This window comes from Oncorhynchus masou, chromosome 25, assembly GCF_036934945.1.
Source record: "Oncorhynchus masou masou isolate Uvic2021 chromosome 25, UVic_Omas_1.1, whole genome shotgun sequence".
Taxonomy (NCBI): Eukaryota; Metazoa; Chordata; class Actinopteri; order Salmoniformes; family Salmonidae; genus Oncorhynchus; species Oncorhynchus masou.
In genome coordinates, this window is record NC_088236.1 from 31,027,582 (window position 1) to 31,038,984 (window position 11,403).

General features: G+C 42.7%; 1 protein-coding gene across 1 annotated transcript; it reads right to left on the bottom strand.

Moving 5' to 3' along the window:
* Nucleotides 1-6,930: 6,930 nt before the first annotated feature.
* Nucleotides 6,931-8,620, bottom strand: LOC135513537 (prolactin-releasing peptide receptor-like). Its single transcript, XM_064936418.1, has 2 exons — nt 8,154-8,620; nt 6,931-7,703 (listed from the first exon to the last, which is right to left on the bottom strand). Exons 1-2 carry the CDS (start codon nt 8,618-8,620, stop codon nt 7,016-7,018), a joined length of 1,155 nt encoding a protein of 384 aa, XP_064792490.1. The 3' UTR covers nt 6,931-7,015.
* Nucleotides 8,621-11,403: the final 2,783 nt, after the last annotated feature.

The following is an 11,403-nucleotide window of genomic DNA, read 5'->3' on the forward strand; positions in this document are numbered from 1 at the left end:
GGCACAGCCAGAAGAGGACTGGCCACCCCTCAAAGCCTGGTTCCTCTCTAGGTTTCTTCCTAAGTGTTGGCCTTTCTAGGGAGATTTTCCTAGCCACCGTGCTTCTAAACCTGCGTTGCTTGCTGTTTTGGGTTTTAGACTGGGTTTCTGTACAGCACTTTGAGATATCAGCTGATGTAAGAAGGGCTATATAAATAAATTTGATTTGAAATTGTCAACGTGGCATAATTCCTATAATAACTACAACCTAAAACTTCTTAACTGGGAATATTGAAGAACTGGGAATATTGAACCACCAGCTTTCCATATGTTCTCATGTTCTGAGCAAGGAACTTAAACATTAGCTTTTTTGCATGGAACATATTGCACTGTTTTTGCATTATTTAAACCAAATTGAGCATGTTTGTCATGATCGTCGTACGGAGGAGACCAAGGCGCAGTGTAATGTGAATACATTCATCTTTTATAAAGATAGACACTAAATAAACTATACAAAATAACAAAACGAACGTGACGCTATGATACAAAAGTGCAAACACAGGCAACTAGACATAGACAATAACCCATGAAATACCCCAAAAAGATGGCTGCCTAAATATGGTTCCCAATCACAGACAACGATAAACACCTGCCTCTAATTGAGAGCCAATCTAGGCAACCATAGACATATATAAACACCTAGATGATAAACAACCCCATAAACCTACAAAACCCCTAGACAGTACAAAAACACATACATCACCCATGTCACACCCTGACCTAACCAAAACAATTACGAAAACAAAGAATACTCAGGACAGGGTGTGACAATGTTTCATTTATTTGAGACTAAATACATTTTATTTCTGTATTATATTAAGTTAAAATAAGTGTTCATTGTTCATTCAGTATTGTTGTAATTGTCATTATTACAAATATATATATATACATCATTTGCATTCAATTCATAAAAAATCCTACGTGATTTTCTTGATTTTTTTTCTTCTCATTTTGTCTGTTATAGTTGAAGTGTGCCTATGATGAAAATTACAGGCCTCTGTCATCTTTTTAAGTGGGAGAACTTGCACAATTGGTGGCTGACTAAATACTTTTTTGCCCCACTGTATGAGATGAGTAATGCAAGATACGAAGACATTATTAAATTGGCTAGTGTTTCATTTCTTTAAAGTGGCCAGTGATTCCTATTGGCAGCCGTGTGGCTATTTAACAGTCAGTGGTGTAGTGTACAGCCGTGGCCAAAAGTTTTTAGAATGACACAAATATTAATTTTATTTTCACCAAGTCTGCTGCCTCAGTTTGTATGATGGCAATTTGCATATACTCCACAATGTTATGAAGAGTGATCAGATGAATTGCAATTAATTGTTAAGTCCCTCTTTGCCATGCAAATTAACTGAATCCCCCCAAAAAACATTCCACTGCATTTCAGCCCTGCCACAAAAGGACCAGCTGACATCATGTCAGTGATTCTCTCGTTAACACAGGTGTGAGTGTTGACGAGGACATTGCTGGAGATCACTATGTCATGCTGATCGAGTTCGAATAACAGACTGGAAGCTTCCAAACGAGGTTGGTGCTTGGAATCATTGTTCTTCCTATGTCAACCATTGTTACCTGCAAGGAAACACGTGCCGTCATCATTGCTTTGCACAAAAAAGGGCTTCACAGTCAAGGATATTGCTGCCAGGAAGATTGCACCTGAATCAACCATTTACCAGATCATCAAGAACTTAAATTGTTGTGAAGAAGGCTTCAGGGCGCCCAAGAAAGTCCAGCAAGCACCAGGACCGTCTCCTAAAGTTGATTCAGCTGCGGGATTGGGGCACAACCAGTACAGTGCTTGCTCAGGAATGGCAGCAGGCAGGTGTGAGTGCATCTGCACGCACAGTGAGGCGAAGACTTTTGAAGGATAGCCTGGTGTCAAGAAGGGCAGCAAAGAAGCCACTTTTCTCCAGGAAAAACATCAGGAACAGACTGATGCCTGTGCCATTAAACCCCTACAACTCATCCAGAACGCCGCAGCCCGTCTGGTGTTCAACCTTCCCAAGTTCTCTCACGTCACCCCGCTCCTCTGCTCTCTCCACTGGCTTCCAGTTGAAGCTCGCATCCGCTACAAGACCATGGTGCTTGCCTACGGAGCTGTGAGGGGAACGGCACCGCAGTACCTCCAGGCTCTGATCAGGCCCTACACCCAAACAAGGGCACTGCGTTCATCCACCTCTGGCCTGCTCGCCTCCCTACCACTGAGGAAGTACAGTTCCCGCTCAGCCCAGTCAAAACTTTTCGCTGCTCTGGCCCCCCAATGGTGGAACAAACTCCCTCACGACGCCAGGACAGCAGAGTCAATCACCACCTTCCGGAGACACCTGAAACCCCACCTCTTCAAGGAATACCTAGGATAGGATAAGTAATCCTTCTCACCCCCCCCCTTAAATGATTTAGATGCACTATTGTAAGTGGCTGTTCCACTGGATGTCAGAAGGTGAATTCACCAATTTGTAAGTCGCTCTGGATAAGAGCGTCTGCTAAATGACTTAAATGTAATGATATTCTGTAAAAGGTACAGGGATTAGACTGCTGAGGACTGGGGTAAAGTCATTTTCTCTGATGAATCCCCTTTCCGATTGTTTAGGGCATCTGGAAAAAAGCTTGTCCGGAGAAGACAAGCTGAGCGCTACCATCAGTCCTGTGTCATGCCAAAAGTAAAGCATCCTGAGACCATTCATGTGTGGGGTTGCTTCTCAGCCAAGGGAGTGGGCTCACTCACAATTATGCATAAGAATACAGCCATGAATAAAGAATGGTACCAACACATCCTCCGAGAGCAACTTCTCCCAACCATCCAGGAACAGATTGGTGACGAACAACGCCTTTTCCAGCATGATGGAGGACCTTACCATGAGGCAAAGGTGATAACTAAGTGGCTCGGGGAACAAAACAACTATATTTTGGGTCCATGGCCAGGAAACTCCCCAGACCTTAATCCCAATGAGAACTTGTGGTCAATCTTCAAGAGGCGGATGGACAAACAAAACACCACAAATTCTGACAACTCCATGCATTGATTATGCAAGAATGGGCTGACATCAGTCATGATGTGGAGTCCACGATCATCTCCTTACGTTTTGTTGAAATAGAGTGAGAGGTTATTTTCCTGGCACCACACTCCGAGCCTTCACCACCTCCCTGTAGGCTGTCTCATCATTGTTTGTAATCAAGCCTACTACTGTTGTGTTGTCTGCAAACTTGATGATTGAGTTGTAGGTGTGCATAGCCAACGCAGCCATGGGTGAACAGGGAGGACAGGAGGGGGCTGAGCACACACCCTTGTGGGGCCCCGGTGTTGAGGATCAGCGAATAGGTGTTTTTTTCCTACCTTCACCACATGGGGGCGAACCGTCAGGAAGTCTTCAGGGTGCTTCCTGTTTGAGTAACAGTGCGATTTGCCAAGGCAGGATACTCTGGGCGCAGCCCAATCAAGAAATCTGACAGTGGCTTCTGATTAAATTCAATTTTCACAGAACTTCTTGTTGCAATTTCGATGAGGCTCTCTTGTTCAGATATCGGTAAGTGAACTGGAGGCAGGGCATGAAGGGATAACGAATCCAGTTGCTTGTGTCATCTGTTTCGGAAAGGTACCTGTGTAATTGCACATCCAACTCACTCAGGTGCTTCACGACATCACATTTGACATTGTCCGTAAGCTTGAGTTTGCACACAAAAAAATCTTACAATGATGGAAAGATCTGTGTGTTGTCCTTGTTAATGCAGACAGAGAGGAGCTCCAACTTCTTACTCATAGCCTCAATTTTGTCCGAAACATTGAATATAGTTGCGGAGAGTCCCTGTAATCCTAGATTCAGATCATTCAGGCGAGAAAACACATCACCCAGATAGGCCAGTCGTGTGAGAAACTCATCATCATGCAAGCGATCAGACAAGTGAAAATGATGGTCAGTAAAGAAAACTTTTAGCTCATCTCAATTAAAAAAGTGTCAATACTTTGCCCCTTGATAACCAGCACACTTCTGTATGTTGTAAAAGCGTTACATTGTCGCTGCCCATATCATTGCATAGCGCAGAAAATGCACGAGAGTTCAGGGGCCTTGCTTTAGCAAAGTTAACCATTTTCACTGTAGTGTCCAAAGCGTGTTTCAAGCTGTCAGGCATTCCTTTGGCAACAAGAGCCTCTCGGTGGATGCTGCAGTGTACACAAGTGGCGTCGGGAGCAACTGCTTGCACACGTGTTACCCCTCTACTGTCTCCCTGTTATGGCTTTTGCGCCATCAGTATAGATACCAACATCAGCAGCAGCTGCGTTTGGCCACATACGGACCGTTTGTGGAATTCCTGCAAGAGAGTAACAGTTAATGTGACTGGATGTTAATTATTTGACTAGGCTACCTGTATTTGACACTGTGTTGTTATTTTGCTGAACACTAGATGGTTTGATTTTATTTTGGGCAGTGAAACGAAGCTACTCAGGCGAGAGAAAAAACTCACCCAAATGTATAGCTCTGTTGGAAAATATAAATGGACTGTTTGGGAATACCTGGTTTAGACCATTGCTCTCAAGATATTGAGGAACTATCTCAATTCACAGGTTTGTGGTTGGTCAAGGCTTATTTATTGTGAGTGCTTGTCTGCTTCATCTGGGTCACAGAACTCATTACCATGGTTTGTCACTTATTTGGTCTTATTAGAAGTGTATGCAAATTAATCACTGAAAATATCAACCACCCTGATAAGGTGTTGAATGTGTATGTGACCATGACAACAAGTATTCTCTTGAATTCTTTACAAATGTTCTTCTGCAGTCAACTCACAGCACTTTCTTTATTGATACAAATTAGATGTGTTGATGAGCAGAGATTTGATAATGGCATTCAAATCATAATCAATCAATTCTGTTGGACTGCTCTTTCATACCACCTGTGGACTTGCTTTGCCAGACAAACATTTACATTTTTTTAATTTATTGAATATTAAAACATACAATCTACTTGCAGTGTAGCCGCTCAACATTTACATTAGTCAGTCATCTAACAGACTACCATTCAGAGTGACCCACAGAAGCAACCAGGGTCAACGGCCTGCTTAATGGCACATCAACAGATTTCCCACAAGGTAAAAAACATGGAGATCCATCAGTCACTGGCCCAAGCTTGCCTAGCAGCCATATCAGATATGTTTTTTTTTTAAAGGCAGTAAATGAGGCTGAATTAACTGTTTCGCTGCTAGACAAGGCTCCTCTGAGAGCCAGATGTCCCAGTGGTAAGGATTCACTCTACGGTGTTGAAAAGAAAGCTCTGCTGTTGGGACAGCTTTATGTAAGCCCTTACATTTTGTGGGCATCGTTTGTCACCGTTAAAGTGTGGTTAATGTGTTGTGTAGTGGCTTTGCTGGCATGCATAAAAAATAAAGTGACTTTGCCCCACCAAGATGTACATGCTAAAATCACAACTGCATTATCATTACACAGGTGCACCTTGTGCTCGGGACAATAAAAGGCCACTCTAAAATGTGCAGTTTTGTCACAGAACACAATGCCACAAGTTTTAAGGGAGCGTGCCCTGCCCCATTTTGCAACAATATGTATTTTTTTGTATAACCTTTATTTAACTAGACAAGTCAGTTAAGAATAGATTCTTATTTACAATGACGGCCTACCCCTGCCAAACCTGGACGATGCTGGGCAAATTGTGCGCCACCCTATGGGACTCCCAATCATGGCCAGATGTGATACAGCCTGGATTTGAACCAGGGACTGTAGTGATGCCTCTTGCACTGAGATGCACTTAGACCGCTGCGCCACTCGGGAGCCCCCAATCTGTATATAAATTCCTGAAAGCTGAAAATGTCCCAGTTCTTTCATGGCCTGCATACTCACCAGACATGTCACACGTTGAGCATGTTTGGCATGCTCTGGATCAACGTGTACGACAGTGTTCTAGTACCCACCAATATCTAGCAACTTCGCACAATTATTGAAAAGGAGTGGGACAACATTTAACAGGCCACAATCAATAGCCTGATCAACTCTATGTGAAGGAGATGTGTCGGACTGCATGAGGCAAATGGTGGTCACACCAGATACGGACTAGTTTTCTGATCCACACCCCTACATTTTTTTAAAGGAAACAGATGCATATCTTTATTCCCAGTCATGTGAAATCCATAGATTAGGGCCCAATGAATTTATTTCAATTGACTGATTTCCTTATGTGAACTGTGAAGTTCACAAAAAAGTTCACACAGTAAAATCTTGGAAATTGTTGCATGTTGCGTTTGTTTTTGTTCAGTATACTTCATTACGTTTACAAAGATGTAACATGCATGATGCAACAATTTCTGTCACAGAAAGTAAAACTGTGTTTTAACTTGCAACTTGTCAAAAATGGAAAACAGGTTAAATGGAACCAATTTCAATCTTTTTTGACATGACCAAATGTGTTTAATTTTTGTTAGTTGTTGAGAGACGACTGAAGCTATCATCTTTGTCACCAAGCCAGGACCCTCTTCTGTGAGGTTGGAAGCTGCGTTCGCATCTGGTAATATGCATCACCTGTTAGTTACAACCTTGAGGTTGTAGAGACTTTTGAAATCAAGCAAAAACCAAACCCAAAGCACCTATTATTAAACCATCACTTTGTATGCATCATATGGGAATACACTGTACAATAAAGATAATGCTTATATAAACAACATAATGTACACCGAAGATGTCCATCATGATCAATCAACTCCTGATGTTTCAACATGTTTAAGAACACTTCAAATGCAGTATACTTTTTTTTGCAGCACTCTTGTTTGTGGCACAGTTTATTGCACTTGTGCAACCACTTAATAATCTTGTGCAGAAATGTACATTACTTTTCACAAAATATATATTAATTGGGGATGGGAAACAGTGGGAGTGGGGTAGGAAGAATCAACTATTTGAAAAACAAAAGTAATAATTTTACCATCTTATCTTACAGTACAAAAACCCTGACCAAAAATCTTTTAGCTGGTTTCAAGACCATTCTCTAAACAAATCCTGTGCGGGTGGGTGAGAGGGTGGGATGAAGGGGTTCACGCTGTTTGTGGCACAGTGGTTGGCAGGGATGCCGATGCGGCGGTGGCAGGTGAACATCTTGCGCAGCTCGGCACGAAAGCGGTTATGCAGCCAGGCATACAGGAAAGGGTTACAGCAGGACGAGCTCATGGCACACAAGTGGCACAGCAGCTGGATGAGCAGGAAGTAGCGCTTGTCGATCAGATCAATGTCAATGTCCCGCAGCACGTTGAACACACTGATGGGCATCCAGCACACGCCGAAAGCTGCCACCACCAGGGTGATCAGACGGAAGGTCTTGCGCTTGCGGGTTCGCTGGGCCTCGGCCTGGCTCTGGGTGCGGTGGCCAGGCACCACACAGTTACGGAGCTTGACAGAGATGCAGAGGTAAGAGATGCAGAGGGCAGACAGAGGCAGGACGTAGGTCATGAAAAGTGTGCTGTATGCGTAGGCCAACCTCTCTCTCTTCTTTCCCATCCAGAACTCCTCACAGATGGTAAAGCCATCATTCTTGAACTCCACATGGTAGGTGTGGGCCACGGCCGGGGCCACAAGCCCACAGGAGAGCAGCCAGATCCCAGATAGCAGGTAGGTACACGCCAGCACTGAGATCCGCTTCTTCAGAGGGTGCACTGTGGCATAGTACCTGGGGATAGGATCAATTTACCATGTCAAGTGTGGGAATCTTTTTTCTTTTTGATCTGACAATTGTGTAAAGACATCACATCATGCTTCTACTCATCCCTCTCCATAATTTGATGTGAATGTCCCTGCAGATGATTTTATTTCCTGTTATTGACGTAAAGTATGAATCATCTCTCTGAGTTGAACTTTTAGAAAAGTCTTAAGGGTGCTGAATAGAGCTGTTAAGAATTTTTTATGTGACAGAGTTGAATCTATACCTAATCATCGTTCCGGTCCAGCCACAAATACTGAAACACCATGGAGGAAATCTCAATAAAGGATAAATAATAAAAACTGTGAATGAAATGTAATTATGTAATGTGATCGAGAAGCTTACATAGAAATGTGATAATGTGCTCATTCACTCCAAGTCTAAAAAAGTGTATTTAATGCAACCTCGACCAAGGCTTACCTGTCAACACCAATAGCAGTGAGAGTGAAGACAGACACGTAGACGGTCACTGGTTGGATGAGGTAAACCAGGTAGCACATGAACCTCCCAAAAACCCAGCCACGGGGGTTGAAGGCATAGGCCAAGGTGAAGGGGACACAGGTGGCACACATCAGCATGTCGGAGAAGGCCAGGTTTCCAATGAAGAAGTTAGTGATGTTGTGCATCTTACGGGTGTGGCAGATGACGTAGAGCAGCAGGTAGTTGCCAAACACCCCGATCAGCACCACCAGGATGTAGCAGGGGATGATGAGCAGCTTGAAGGACTTCAGCAGCTCCACCCCCACAAACTGAGGGCTACGTTTGGACGAGGAGCTGTTCTGCAGCGCCACCTCAAACACCTGCCCACTGGTGTTCCACTCCATGCCAGCCACACAAGGCCCAGGGGAGGCCAGCTCTGCAGTCAATCCACTGCCACTGCCTTCCATCACAGAACTGGAGAAAGGGCAAGAGGTGCCTAGAGAGAAAAAAGAAAGCGGAAGCATAGCTTATCAGTCCTCTTGTTTCTGATGTGGCCAGGTCTACTTGCATTCCTTATAACCAAACTAAATATTTTAACCCAAATGCCTGTTTTTATTATAGCATTGTGGTGATGGTGATCAGATCTCTGAGAGGTCTGTGTTGCCTGCAATACAGACACATATTAAATTGTTCTGGATGAGATTAACATCCACTGAATAACTTCATTAAAATGTAATGTATGTATTTGACCAGCCACCCATTATATAAACCCTTCAGGAAACTCTTAATTTAGATTGACAAAATTGTTGGGTTGAACCACAAAAAACGTTGCCCTTCAGAGTGTAGAGGGAATAAAATGCATTAAGTACGTTTACACATCGCATGAATGTCTCTGGTCACTGAAATTATATTAATAATTGTGATGCAAATTAGCAGCACTCAGACACTGACACATGAGTGGGCCAGAGAGAAGCTCTTTATTTCAACAAGCCTCTAAATGTGTAATCATGCTTTCCTTGACAACAAATCGTGACCTAATCAGTCTAGAACAAAATCATTTTGCTGAAATAGTCACCAGATAATTAGGGTATGACAATAGAATCTATAGATGACTGCATACAGTGCCTTCAGAAAGTATTCTCACCCCTTGACTTTTTCCAAATGTATTGTGTTAGAGCCTGAATTTAGATTTGTCAGTGGCCTACAAACAATACCCCATAATGTCAAAGTGGAATAATGTTTATAGATTTTTTTAAAACAAATTAATTAATAGTGAAAAGCTTAAATGTTTTGAGTCAAGGAGTATTCAACCCCTTCATTATGGCAAGCCTAAATAAGTTCAGGAGTAAAAACATGTCACATAACAAGTTGCATTGACTAATAGTGTTTAACATCATTTTTGAATGACTACCTCATCTCTGTACCCCACAAATGCAATTATCTGTTCGGTCCCTCAATCAAGCAGTGAATTTCAAACAGATTCAACCATGAAGACCAGGGAGGTTTTCCAATGCAGGTACCAATCTGTTGTTCTGCCCCTGAACAAGGCAGTTAACCCACTGTTCCTAGGCCATTATTGAAAATAAGAAATTCTTCTTAACTGACTTGCCTAGATAAATAAAGGTAAAATAAATCCCCTCCAAGACTTGAGGCTGTAATCAATGCCAAAGGTGCTTCAACAAAGTACTGTGTAAAGGGACTAAATACTTGTGAAAATGTCAGTTTAAAAAAAAATCAAAAAGCTTGCTTTTTCTTTTGGGGTATTGTGTGTAGATCGGTGAGGCAACATAACAAAATGTTGAAAAAGTCAAGGGGTCTGAATACTTTCCAAATGCACTATTTGCAGTTGTTTTTTAAGTTATTGTCCTGCTGGAAGGTGAATTAGCTCACATCTACCAATAGGTGCACTTCTATGGAAGGTCAGCTCGGGGATTTGAACTTGCAACCTTTCGGTTACTAGCCCAACGATCTAACCACTAGGCTACCCTGTCACTCCAAGGTATGATGCTACAAGCTTGGCACATCTCTATTTGCAGAGTTTCTACAGATCCTCTCAAGCTCTGTCAGGTCAGATGGGGAGCGTCACTTCACAGCTACAGTTGAAGTCGGAAGTTTACATACACCTTAGCCAAAAACATTTAAACTCAGTTTTTCACAATTCCTGACATTTAATCCTAGTAAAAAATCCCTGTTTTAGGTCAGTTAGGATAACCACTTTACTTTAAGAATGTGAAATGATTTACTTCATATTTTTTTTATTTCGTCATATTCCCAATGGGTCAGAAGTTTACATGCACTCAATTAGTATTTGGTAGCATTGCCTTTAAATTGTTTAACTTGGGTCAAACGTTTCGGGTAGCCTTCCACAAGCTTCCCACAATAAGTTGGTTGAATTTTGGCCCATTCCTCCTGACAGAGCTGGTGTAACTCAGTCAGGTTTGTAGGCCTCCTTGCTCGAACACACTTTTTCAGTGCTGCCACACATTTTCTATGGGATTGAGGTCAGGGTTTTGTGAGAGCTACTCCAATACCTTGACTTTGTTGTCCTTAAGCCATTTTGCCACAATTTTGGAAGTATGCTTGGGGTCATTGACCATTTGGAAGACCCATTTGCGACCAAGCTATAACTTCCTGACCGATGTCTTGAGATGTTGCTTCAATATATCCACATCATTTTCTCTCCTCATGAAGCCATCTATTTTGTGAAGTGCACCAGTCCCTCCTGCAGCAAAGCACCCCCACAACATGATGCTGCCACCCCTGTGCTTCACGATTGGGATGGTGTTCCTTGACTTGCAAGCCTCCCCCTTTTTCCTCCAAACATAATGATGGTCATTATGGCCAAACAGTTCTGTGTTTGTTTTATCAGACCAGAGGACATTTCTCCAAGAAGTACGATCTTTGTCCCCATGTGCAGTTGCAAACTGTAGTCTGTCTTTTTTATGGCGGTTTTGGAGCAGTGGCATCTTCCTTGCTGAGCGGCCTTTCAGGTTATGTTGATATAGGACTCGTTTTACTGTCCTGTTTCCTCCAGCATTTATAAGGTCCTTTGCTGTTGTTCTGGGATTGATTTGCACTTTTCACACCAAAGTATGTTGATCTCTAGGAGACAGAATGTGTCTCCTTCCTGGGTGGTATGACGACTGCGTGGTCTTATGGTGTTTATACTTGCATACTATTGTTTGTACAGATGAACGTGGTACCTTTAGGCGTTTGGAAATTGCTCCCATGGATGAACAACACTCGTGGG